General features: G+C 54.8%; 2 protein-coding genes across 2 annotated transcripts; one reads left to right on the forward strand and one right to left on the reverse strand.

Annotated features, from left to right (window-relative positions):
- Window positions 1-335: 335 nt before the first annotated feature.
- On the reverse strand, window positions 336-8,291 carry SEC61B (SEC61 translocon subunit beta). The gene is made up of 4 exons (XM_062207886.1): window positions 8,181-8,291; window positions 7,905-8,002; window positions 3,288-3,389; window positions 336-613 (listed from the first exon to the last, which is right to left on the reverse strand). The coding sequence occupies exons 1-4, from the start codon at window positions 8,181-8,183 to the stop codon at window positions 526-528; spliced, it is 291 nt and encodes a 96-aa protein (XP_062063870.1). The 5' UTR covers window positions 8,184-8,291; the 3' UTR covers window positions 336-525.
- A 335-nt stretch (window positions 8,292-8,626) lies between these two features.
- Window positions 8,627-12,571, forward strand: ALG2 (ALG2 alpha-1,3/1,6-mannosyltransferase). The gene is made up of 2 exons (XM_062207888.1): window positions 8,627-8,999; window positions 11,099-12,571. The coding sequence occupies exons 1-2, from the start codon at window positions 8,652-8,654 to the stop codon at window positions 11,999-12,001; spliced, it is 1,251 nt and encodes a 416-aa protein (XP_062063872.1). The 5' UTR covers window positions 8,627-8,651; the 3' UTR covers window positions 12,002-12,571.
- The last annotated feature ends 204 nt before the right edge of the window (window positions 12,572-12,775 follow it).

Consider the following 12,775-nt stretch of genomic DNA (forward strand, 5'->3'; position numbering starts at 1 on the left):
AATGAGCAAACACTTGTCCAAGATTTCTAGCTTTTGATTTCTTTGAATGGTCCCCCGGTTCCAGCTGCCTCTGAACACAATCTGCCTGATGGAGTCACAGGCACACTTCGGGAAAACCACAGAATACCCAAAATGACAATCACCAGGACAGAAACACCTTGGAGAAAACCAGCCAAGGCCAATTACATTATCTGAGATTGAACGACTCACGGCCGTATAAACTGTCAATCGAGCAGAGCAGAGCATCATAAGACCTATTTTCTATATTTACCTGTGACTCTAACGGCAGGGAGATGACAGGCCCTGGAGTGAGACACCAGCAATCAGACTTGGTATAAATGAATTAAAAAGTTTATTAGTCATAGAAAAAAACAGATTTCTCAACATTAATTCTTACACTCCCTGTAAAACAATAAGCTTACAGAAAATTTCTTTCTCGTGAACAGAAAAATCACTGTACTTTTGGTCCAAGATACGCTGGGATTTCTTCCTTCTTCTTCAGATGACAGATGGGTGTAGCCGAATCTAGGAACGAGTGTACTTGCCCCAAATGTGCAACATAAACACGGAAGCGATGAACAGGAGACTCATAACCAACACTGGAACAGGGCCGCTGGAAATCAGAAGAAGGCACACGTCCTTCAGTAACAACGCGGGTTACACACGGAACACTGCAGACTGCCAGGGGGAGGGGGAGGGGGGGACGAGAGTCTGGAACATTATTTACAACACTTTAAACTACTCCCTGAGGGATCACGTGGATTCTCTGAGAGTGATGATGGCCCTGTGGTTCAGAAAACGATCGTTACCCTTCAGTGAAACGAACCAAGCACAGAGGAAATGATCCCATGTCTCTCCAAGACACCAGTCTCTCTAGTTTCATGTATCCAATACGTCCCAGAAGTGAACAAAAACTCCCAAACTCTCTAAGTACAAATGGCCCAACTGCCAAACTTTCTTCCTCAGCTCCACACTTACCTAAAGACACCCTTCATGGTCTAACTACAACGTACTGGATTTACGAAAGTGAGCAGCACACTACCTAATTTACAAAGTATTTCCAAACACAGGAGCCCACTTGAGCTCGACGACAAGCATTAATCCCATTTTTGCCTGCGGGAACCGAGGCTCAGAGAGTCCGAGGACCCCCGCTACACAGAGGGCAGCGACCCCACACACGCTGCTCATCTGACCACCACCAGGTTCCCACCTTTCCACAGCAAAAAGGAAACCGGCTTGACTCGTCAGCCCTTCCCCGCCTACACGTTTTTCACACCCGGGGCTGGGATGTGCCTGTGGCGAGACAGCACAGAGCCCGCCTCTCTGACGCTTCCTGCCAACACCAGCTTTGGAGAACTCAAGACATCTCACTTTACCTCCCAAATACAACCAGGGAGCAGAGGACGGAAGAAACCACAGGAAAGGACTCTTCGTAGTCACCAAAGCCATGGACGTCACTCCAGGGAGGTCACGGGGCGAAAGATGCATGGAGATCAAAAGCCTTCCTACACTCCTATTTCCTTCTTCCAAAATTCGTGCAACTACAGGAGCCAACCAACAGAAAAGGCCGTGGGCAGAGCCTTGATCACACCCTCACTGCACGGCCACATCAGAGGAGCAGCAGCAAGCGCCTCGGGCTGTCGGAGAGCAGGCGATGGCGACCAGCTCCCACTCCCAGGCTGGCACTGCGGGCCTGCGCCTTCGGCTGTACAGCGGCAACGTCTCCCACAGGGCTGCTCGGCTGTTACATAAAACAACAGACATGCACCTCAGGCTTCCAGTAAGCGGCAGGAAATGCTATTATCATCAACCTGCAAAAATTCTAAACTCCTAGAAAAAGACAAACTGCAGTTCTAAGATGTTGCTTGTGGCTCCAAGCTGTGGAAGTGCAGGGAAGAATCCCCAACTGCGTCCTTTCACCAAAACCTCCTGTCCCGAGGGGCTGAGAATGTGGTTTGTGACACCCAGCCAAACGGCTTCAATCCTGCAGGGGCGGCCGGCACCCTGCACAGCAGCAGGAAGCCCAGAGCACGAGGGCACAAGGGCACGAGGCCGACACCCACACAGCAGCCTGCACCAGCTGCTTACAGAGGGTGTGCAGTAGGCCCCTCAGACACTGAGCGGCAACGGGCTCCAAAAGCTCTCTGAAATACCAGGAAAAATCACTTCTAACAAAGACCAAGAGGTGTCAGAATGCCAACTCAAGCACCCCGACCCCGAAAATTACTTCCTAAATACATTCCCACTTCACCATACAAGTCTCCAATGTAACAGGGAAAAAAAAAAATCAATAAATGCCAAGTCTCAAGAGCTCCAGGGAAGCTTTGCAAACTAAAGGGTCCAAGCCACGCTGCGGCTCACAGGAACTGAACCGATCCAACTTAACCCAATTCTGTCTCTGCTACCTGAAAGGAAGTATGGGAGCCTGTGGGATTTAACAGAGCATCTGGCCCCTCCCTTGCTGTCTGTCTTCAAGCAGGTCACTCTGCCTCTCTGAACCTGAGCTTCCTCATCTCAAGATGGCGCATCTCCCTTCTCACGGGACAGCGGCACAGGCCAACTTGGAAACAGGTGCTGGAAGTTCATGGCAAAGCACCTCGTGCTACACAGAGGAGAGCTGCCGCTATGCCAACTCCTCACCCACTGGTTCAGCAGGGGAAGAGCTGTGAGCAGTGGCACTGTGCAGGCAACCCTAACAGAAGCCGCAGGACCGAGTCTGCCGCACAGAACCAGATCTCGGGCAGTGAGGCAAGCAAGGCCTCGGGGTGAGGGTGGGGGGGCCCAGATGTCCAGCCCCCTGCATGCAGTGAGCCCTCCCAGGCCCGGGGCCTGCAGTGTCTACGCACCACCCACCAGGCCAGGCGGCCAAGGGGCCTTCGGGACCAGGGCCTGATGGGGAAAGCCTTCCATCAGGCCGAAATCGTTCCAGCTACGCCTCCAGAACTCTGCAAAGTCTGGCAACTCCTGTTCAGATGGATGTTCCTAATTCTAGCGTGGGGCGGGAACACACGCGAAGAGCAATTTCATCGAGTTAAGTGCTCTCCCTCCAGTTCTCTCGGCTCCCATCATTCACTGTGACACAGCTACGTGCAGATCGTCCCCTCTTCACTCCCACATGAACAGTGTCATCCCAGGCCCTAAACTGTCTAACTGGCTGTTCAACAGGCAAACCCCCATGAAATGTCTGTGCACTGCACATCTCGCGGGAGCAAGTGCCAGGGGACGGGGGCGGTCAGCGCTGGGCTGCCTGCTGACACGGGGCAGCACACGGGTGCGGCCAAACTTACACTTTGAGCCCGGGGGAGTCTTCGGTGTAGAACCGCCACATGCCCCCGGTGCCGGCGGAGGTCGTGCGGCCCGCGCTCCTTGTCCCACAGCTGGCATTCTTCCTGTCGGAGAAGACAGTGTTACCGGGAGCCTGTTCTCAGAAACCCCGATGACGGCATCGCGCCACACGCCACGCTTGGCCCACTCACACTCCTGCTCTCACTCCTCTGGCCGGAACCTCCAGGACTGAGCGCCAGCACACGCCAAGGCCCACAATAACCCTGCACAGTCGTCACGTGACCACTGTATACACGAGGAACACAGGCTGGGCAGAGGCTGGGCAAAGCGTCAGGACGGCAGCGCAGGCTGGGGCCGAGCTGGATGGCAGGGCCAGGCGCCTGCCCACACCGGCCACCTCACTTGCACAGCGCACTTCCATTTCTCTTCATGTGAAGCCAGGTATACACCCGTTTAAAAATGCCCTGAATCCATATAATCTGACCTTAAAATAACTACTTTAAAAATGTGTTTTAATAACTACTTTAAAGATGTGTTTTAAAATGACTGTATTTATGGCAAGAAACAAAAAGCAGTATGCTGTAATAATATTAAGGTTTGAAAATAAGAAGAATATACATTTTAGGAAATGTGTCTTCAGGATGTGGGAAACGCAGGGGAGGAAGGTTGTGGGAGGAGCAACACAGAATAGCCCCCAGGAGACACAAGGCGCTGAGCGGCACTCACTCCTTGGCCAGGAACAGGCCCTGCAGCTCTCTCCGCCCTGTCTGGAGAAGCCCTGGGTCACAGCACCTCTCCCTCCATGCAGCGTGACCCCAACCCTGGCTGCTCAGATTGCCCCGCGAGAGCGGTGCACTATGGGATGGGCGAAGCCATGAAAAAGGAGGTCAAAAGGGATCTTCTTCAGCCCATTTATCACCAACTCAGAAGTCTCAGTTGGGGAGGTGGGAAGAGGAGAGAGGGAAAGCCCTCCCCATCCTGCCCCTACCATTAACCAAATCCCAGAACACCCTCCCGCAGCCCCATTCTGCATGTGTGGGACGGGAAGCCTGGAATTTTGACAAACAGAAGGGCAGGTCGGGAGGAAAGGGAAGCAAACCCCCATCCCTCCCATCTCTTCCCACCTTGCTCCCAACTCAGGTCCCAGCGCCCAGCTGACCCCACACGGCCTCGACCCCAGCGCCTGGATGCAGGCAGTGCTGTCTGGAGCTCCCGGAGGTTGCCCCGCGGTGTGATGGAGTCCTGGTGCTGGTCTGAGTTCCAGCACAAGCGCTAGGCTCACGGTAGAGCCCTGAAAGCAATCCGTGTCACACAATGACTGAGGTTGGTTTACTGCATGCGCTGTATTTCAGAGACATTGACTATGGGCTACACAGTGGCTTGGGAACCTGCAACTCCATTTGTATAACTTTTCCCATGGGAAAACTGATGCCTTGCATCTGCACAGGACTGGAGACCCAGGGTCCCTAGTGCACAGCAGGATGTGCTCCTTTACCGGGAAGCGAGGAGGCAGGGGTCCAGCACAGAGCCTGCTTCCATCTCCCACGTTTCCCTCTGGCGACCATGAGGCCGCGCCCCCCTCCTCTGCCGTGGCACGACGGTTTTCCTAACCATCCACACACCCAGTGCCGGTGCTCCTTGAGAAGCCCAGGTCACCGGCAAGTCTCCCCTCTCACCACACCTCCTGCCTCGGACAGTAGTCCTCCCTAGACCCTGCGCCATCTGCTCCCTTGCTTCTCTCAGTTCTCTCCCCAAGGCCACCTGCTCCGAACAGCCCACCTAAAGCAACTGCCCGCCTTGCCCCAGCCCCACAATTCCCCGCCCTCCACCCTGCTTCGCACTTCTCCATAGCCCTCACTGCCCGAAATCCCACTGTTTGCCTTGCTTAGGGTCTCCCACACTGCACATCAAGGTTCACAAGGACACCGGGTTGAGAGAACAATCCTCCGAGCTAAAACTGCACCGGGCTCATAGCAGACCCTCAGGACCCAGCTGGCAACCCTCAGTATCCCGCCTCCTGCACCATCTCACAGCCCCTGCTTGAGCGCTGGGCGGGGCTTCCCAGCTACACTGCCACAGTCTCCTCACCTTGCTTTACTGCTCCCCCATCCCCACCGCAACTTCCCTTTAGGGCACACAAAGCCAGCAAGGACTGGAGACCCAGTCTGAACTTTCATTCCACAGTTTTTTGTCACCTCACTGAGCAAGAGCGCAAATCTGCAGACCACGCAATGCAAAGCACCGCCATTAACCGTCTTCCTACGCACAGACGCAGTCAGCAGACACTCACAGTACACTGTGCATACCTACTTAGCGCCAAAACTCCAGAAGGGCATAGCACAGGGTCTCCCCACGCACACAACCACAGTCTGTCTAGCTACACTGACCCTGCCACGCTGGATCTTAAAAGGTGATACTGGCCGGCACCGTGGCTTAACAGGCTAATCCTCTGCCTTGCGGCGCCGGCACACCAGGTTCTAGTCCCGGTCGGGGCGCCGGATTCTATCCCGGTTGCCTCTCTTCCAGGCCAGCTCTCTGCTATGGCCCGGGAAGGCAGGGGAGGATGGCCCAAGTCCTTGGGCCCTGCACCCCATGGGAGACCAGGAGAAGCACCTGGCTCCTGGCTTCGGATCAGTGAGATACGCTGGCCGCAGCGGCCATTGGAGGGTGAACCAATGGCAAAAAGGAAGACCTTTCTCTCTGTCTCTCTCTCTCACTATCCACTCTGCCTGTCAAAAAAAAAAAAAAAAGGTGATACCAAAACCCACAACTTCAGAAACTGCATCTCTCCTCACATGCTTAAGCTCTGCCTTCCACCTGTGTACCGGTTATTCCATTTTTCTTTGATTGTTATATTTACATCCAATACCGTATGTGCTTTTTAAAAAACTTTATTTATTTAAGTGGTAGAGTTATAGAGAGAGGAAGAGACAGAGAGAAAGATCTTCTATCTGCTGGCTCACTCCCCAGTTGGCCACAATGGCTGGAGCTGGGCCGATCCAAAGCCTGGAGCCAGGGGCTTCTTCCAGGTCTCCCATGCAGGCGCAGGGGCCCAAGGACTTGGGCCACCTTCTATTGCTTTCCCAGGCCATAGCAGAGAGCTGGATTGGAAGAAGAGCAGCCAGGACTTGAACCTGCGCCCATAGGGGATGCCGGCACCACAGGTGGAAGCAGCTTACTACACCATGGCGTCAGCCCCGTATGTGATGGCTCAAGTAGTTGGGCCCCTGCTACCCACATAGGGAGACCTGGACTGAACTCCCAGCTCCCAGCTTCAGCCCAGTCCAGTATGGCTGCTGTGAGCATTTCGGGGGAGGGGGGTTAATCAGAAGATGGGTCCTTCCTCTGTCTCTGACTCCAGAATAAATTTTTAAAACCTAAAAACAAATTCTCAGATGGCCAAGCTTCTGTGTCTCAGTACTACTTGTTACTGACCAGAACCATTCTCCAAGGACGTGCTTTCCATTCTGGTCCCAAGAACATCTGAAAGCCACAGTGGGCACAGGACAGCCCTGGAAGCCATATGACCTAAACCATGGCTTGTACTTCCCTTGACCTTCTTGGGGATGGGAGACACAACTGTTCACACTCATCTTCCTATTTCTGACGGTCCCAGGATCTCTAGGTACTGAGCTGGAACGTTTCACAAAAGTTCCTATCACCAGATCTCCCACTGCCTTCACGTGGTGAAGGATCACTACCCGATCCCGTGCGGGGTCCCCCCTCCTCCCCAGACAAAGCCCGACTGCTTCCTTCAACAGGGCGCTGGACTCCTTCATCATCGGTGGTGTCAGGACTTAAGGTAAGAGCTGGGGAAAGACATGAGTGGGGCAGTCTATCAAAGTCCAACGGGACAAAACTCCCCGGCAGCACAGGGGGAGACCAGCAGCTCCTGCTGCCTGCGGGCAGTAAAGGCCTCCAGAGGACACCACCCCCGCCAACAGCCTCGGTGGCTTCTGAGCTCCGAAAATGGTAGTCAGCTCAATAGCGCTGGATCACAGAATGGGTGTGTGTGTGTGTTAAAGGATCCCCTTGGTATAGCCCCTCCTTGGCAGAAGAGTAACGCACAGTGCACTGGAATGGCAGCGCCGCAGAGACGTGTCCCCGAGCAAGGCGACAGCAGACAGGCTCACAGCGAAACTGGGCGGCAGAAACGGCGGAGGGGAGAACTAACAAAGGTTTTCCAGTAGAAAGTCAAGCCTGGCATACGCCTGCAGGGTCAGCGAGCCTAAGAAGGATCCAAGTCCCCGGCTCTGGGTAGAGGGGCACGGAGCAGAGAGTATAGAAGTGAGGACACGTAACTCGGGGGTGGGGGAGCAGGGGTGCGGCAGAGTTTCGTGTCGACCACGCTGTGTGTAGGAGACCCCCCGAAAAGGCTCCGGCCCACAGGCTCCAACTTAAGGACACCCCTTCCGCTTTGCTCCTCTAAGAGTTAACACCCGCCAGCTGAGCCACGGGAAGACCATGCTGCCTGCCTCCCCAGGGGCCTTCACTACCCCCGCGGCCAAGCCACTTGAGCCTCGATTTCCCCTTTCGCGTCTTAGCCTCCGCCCCGCGACCAGAGACTCCTCGGGCCCCGCCTCGCCGAGTCCGCCACCCAGCCGGTCCCGGGTCCTCACCTCTGCCGGACGGTGGATCCCGCCGCACGCGCGGCCACTGCTTTGCTAGGAGAGCGTCCTGAGGAGCCCACGTTAGTGCCGCTGGGGGTCGGACCTGGCTGTAAAAGCAGACAGATGGACGGGTGAGCGAAGCGAACCGGACCTCAGACCCCCGGCTCTGAGACCCACACCCAAACGGGAGGCTGGGGAAAGCAAGGGAGCCGGGATGAAAGGCCAGGACTAGGCGGGACTCAGCGGGCCTGGGAGATGCGGAAGAGGAGGTGGGGGTAGCCGTACCATTCTGGAGGTTGTCGGGACGCCGAGGAAGACTGCCGGAGAGCACCGGGGCCAGCAAAGCACCGGCCGCAGGAGAGATTGCCTCAGGCCCCGCCCCCAGACTGCCTGGCAGGGTCCTCGCCGGCTCCAGGGACGCCTGGGCTGTCCAAGGATTTGCCTGTAGTAATTCTGCTACAGAGAACTTGGTTCGCCGCTGACTTGGAACTACAGACCTTCCATCTCTCTCCAGTGGATTTCAGCTTCCTTCGTAGGGCCCAATTCCTACCTGAGCGAGGATATAGCTAAGGTCAGACGAGAATTTTCCTCCGGCTATGCTTAGGCGCCCACAGATTTGCGCTGATGTGGCCTAACAGACGCACGCACGGCGGGGCGGGGTCGACGCGCACTGGTCCACCGCGGCCAAGGGGGCGGAGCTTGCGCGGAAGCCCCACCCCCCCGCACCCCATCTGAGATCGGCTTGGCTTCCGTGCCATGGCGGAGACGCGGGGCCGGGACTGGGACCCGGGTCCCAAGCCGTCGGTGCTGTTCCTGCACCCGGACCTGGGCGTGGGCGGCGCCGAGCGGCTGGTGCTGGATGCGGCGCTGGCGTTGCAGGCGCGCGGATGTCGCGTGAAGATCTGGACGGCGCATTACGACCCGAGCCACTGCTTCGCTGAGAGCCGCGAGCTGCCGGTGCGCTGCGCTGGGGACTGGCTGCCGCGCAGCCTGGGCTGGGGCGGCCGCGGCGCCGCCGTCTGCGCCTACGTGCGCATGATCTTCCTGGCGCTCTACGTGCTGTTCCTCGCCGACGAGGAGTTCGACGTGGTGGTGTGTGACCAGGTGAGGAAGCTGCAGCCCGGGGATCTGCATTTGAGCTGGGGCGGTGGGCGGCTGTGAGCGAGTGGGGGTCGCCCTGAGAATCGGTAGCCTTGGACGTCAGGCACCTTCCCCTTGGGGGCGGCTCCTGCGTGGTCTTCGCTCTTCGCCAACACTTCTGGTGACTACTTCCGGGCCGCACGCGCGCCGCTGTCCTCGCGGTCCCCGCGGTGCCAAGGTGGCCACACCAAGCTGAACACCGTCCGCCCCTCACCACCGCCAGCGCTAACGTGGCTCCCAGGGGCCTGGGGAGACGTCCAGGTCTTGACTTTGGGAAATGATTGTCCACCTGCTCTGTAACTTTTCTAGATTTTTTTTTTTTTTTAGTGTACTACCCCCTCCCTCAGAAAGTTTTTTTAATTTAAAAAGCAACATTTGCTCGGAACTGACAACGCAAATACTGTGAAAGAATATAGTGTAAAAAGTCCTCACTCTGTGAAGATAGCCGAACTTCTGTATCCTACCTGAAATTGTGGCTACACCAGCGTGCGTGCGTGCATGTGTTTACAGATGTACTTTCTTATTTGTAAATAATCGGGATAATGACATACCGGCACCTTGGTTTTTTTTTTTAACCACAGAAGTTTCTGTCTGGAACCTCCTTATCCATCCGTGTTAGAGAGCCACCTCATCCTTTGTCCTGACTGGAATCCGCTCTTCTCTTGTGGACTTGTCGTGTGCCACGCATTGTGCCTTCTGACCAGGTTTTCAGGAACACATCAATGATTCTCCCTTACCTTTGGGCTTAGATTTGTACTTTCTGCAAGCATGTCTTCTGAGGAACATTCCTAGAAGTCAAGTTGGTGAGCAGGAGAACGGTTTAGTTATTGGCAGATTTAGCTCCCAAAGACGTCGTGTGGCTTGACCGTGTCAGGACGTGTGATGGAGCCGGTCGCTGCACACTCTGGTCCGCTCGGGGCGTCATCAGCCCCGTAACCTTTGCCAGATCTGAAGGTGGAAATGGCACCGCCCGTGTGTGTCTTCACTTAGGATTTCCGGGTTACTCTGGAGCATCCTTGCTTCTGCCGAAGCTCCTACTTAGTAAGCAGGTAATTGGACAGTTACCAGACAGGCTGCTTGGCTCAGTAAGCCTGAGGCGGCCGACACTGTGGCGAGTAGAGACCTCGACTCGAGTTCTGTGCGGGTTGCTGTAACCCGGTCACTGCAGATGAGTTACACAGAATTCCCAGAGCTCAGCTGCCTCCGGTGTTAAGTGAGGTGGGGATTAACTGATTGGTGACGTTTACCCAACCGGAAAGTCTCAGTAAGGCCAGCAGTAGTTTCTGTTCAGGAATGACCGTGGTTAATATTTTAGTGAGCACGTGCTATGTGTTACTCTCCAGCATTGCATATGTACTAGTGCATTAACAATCACAGAAACTGTGGGGTTTTCTGACTGTAATTGTCACCGTGTTAAGAAGAGGAAACCAGCTCGGTCGCAGTCAGATAGTAGAGCAGATTCGAGCCCTGTCGGTCTTCAGTGACAGAGCCTGTCGCGTGAGCTCCTGGAGTTCGTCCTTAAGCTCCTTAGAAGAATGACTTAGAGCTGCACTCTCCGGTACAGGAGCCACTAGCCACGTGTGGCTGTCAGGCACTTGAAAAGTGGCCAAGCTGAGATGTGCCGAGGTGTGAAATACAAACCTGATTTTGAAGGTTTAATGTGTGTGGGAGGAAAAAAAAAAGATGATGACAACAACAAAAGGATCTCAATACTTTTAGTGTGGGTTATGTTTGAAAATGATAATTTGGGATAAAGAAAAGATATTAGGATTGATTGCACCTTAAAAAAACTTTCTAATGCTATGAGGTTTTGATTTGCCTTCAGTTCAAAGCGCTGTTTTAGAGGAAGCCACTAGTCGTGCAGCTCTTCGAGTGTGCACCTGTCCGGCAAGCCTCCGCCTGCCCCCGCGCAGGCGCTGTGCTGGTGAGAGCCAGGCGGGCACAGAGCAGAATCAGACATTGGCCACGAGGCGCCCACGGCGCAGCAGGCCGCCTGCGTGATTTGGTCTGGCAGAAGCTGACTTGCCAGTCCCTTAACCTGCGGCTTCTTTGTGCTTTACCAGGTGTCCGCCTGCATCCCAGTGTTCAAGCTGGCCAGACGGCGCAAGAAGGTCCTGTTCTACTGTCACTTCCCGGACCTGCTGCTCACCAGCAGAGACTCCCTCCTGAAGCGGCTCTATAGGGCCCCCATCGACTGGCTGGAGGAGTACACCACCGGCCTGGCCGACTGCGTCTTGGTCAACAGCCAGTTCACGGCCGCCATTTTCAAGGAAACCTTCAAGTCCCTGTCTCACATAGACCCCGATGTCCTCTACCCGTCGTTGAATGTCACTGCCTTTGACTCGGCTGTCCCCGACAAGCTCGACGACCTCGTTCCCAAGGGGAAAAAGTTCCTGTTCCTCTCCATCAACAGATTCGAGAGGAAGAAGAACCTGACGCTGGCGCTGGAAGCCCTGGTGCAGCTGCGGGGCAGGCTGGCGTCGCAGGACTGGGAGAGGGTACACCTGATCGTGGCAGGCGGTTACGACGAGCGAGTCGTGGAGAACGTGGAGCACTACCGGGAGCTGCAGAACCTGGTGCAGCGGGCCGACCTCGGCCAGGCCGTGACCTTCCTGCGGTCTTTCTCAGACAGACAGAAGATCGCCCTCCTCCACGGCTGCACGTGTGTGTTGTACACGCCGAGCAACGAGCACTTCGGCATCGTGCCCCTGGAGGCCATGTACATGCAGTGCCCCGTCATCGCCGTGAACTCGGGCGGCCCCCTGGAGTCCGTGGTGCACAGCGTCACGGGCTTTCTGTGTGAGCCTGACCCAGTGCACTTCTCAGAAGCGATAGAAAAGTTCATCCATGAACCTTCCTTGAAGGCCACGATGGGCCAAGCCGGCAGGGCCAGGGTGAAGGAGAAGTTCTCCGCGGAGGCGTTCACAGAACGCCTGTACCAGTACGTCACCAAGCTGCTGGTGTAGCCGCGGTTCTTAAAGACCCGGATGCACGGTCACCAACAGCATCTTGTGGGTTGTACGTCTAGTTCTGAGACCAGAACACGAAACCGAGAGTCCAGTACACAAGAGATTGTTTGTTTTTTTAGAAATAAACTTGTGTCTTGAAAATGAGCCACATTCTTACAGATCACACTTCCCTGTCTCCTTTCCCAGACATCCGGCGTCTTTCATGCTGTCGTCATTCCGAGTCTTAGCAGCGTTAAGTGAAACGATGGTACAGTTCCACTCTCAGCAGGAGACTGTCCCCAGAGTGCAGCTGCCTATAGATTTGCATCTTGCTGTGCCTTAGTTGGTGTTGGTAGCTGAAGTGTGGCATTAGCAAAGTTGATCCAGTTGACTTCTTAGCACAATGAGGACAGCCTTCCCAGCCTCAGTCCACTGTCATCAGTGAGGAGGTTTTTTTTGTTAATGCTACCTTTACCCAGATGCATAGCAAGGGTGCCCTGGTTTTTTTTATAGACATGATTTACTGTATTTTTGCACAATGAGACATGACAATAAAAGATGTTTAATATAGACAGTGACAATAAAATATTAAGTTGTGGCCTCTGAGATCCATTTTGATACTGTTAGCTACATCTGTATTTAAGATGACCAAAACTGAAGTCAGAAAACTGAGTGATGGCATAAGGAAGGAATATTCACACATACAGTGTATATCTAGTTTAGGGTGGACATTTTTGATTTTGTTGTTTTTTAATTTATTCAAGAGGCAGAGACAAGACAGCTTCAAACTAC

This window comes from Lepus europaeus, chromosome 12 (assembly GCF_033115175.1).
Source record: "Lepus europaeus isolate LE1 chromosome 12, mLepTim1.pri, whole genome shotgun sequence".
NCBI classification, from domain to species: domain Eukaryota; kingdom Metazoa; phylum Chordata; class Mammalia; order Lagomorpha; family Leporidae; genus Lepus; species Lepus europaeus.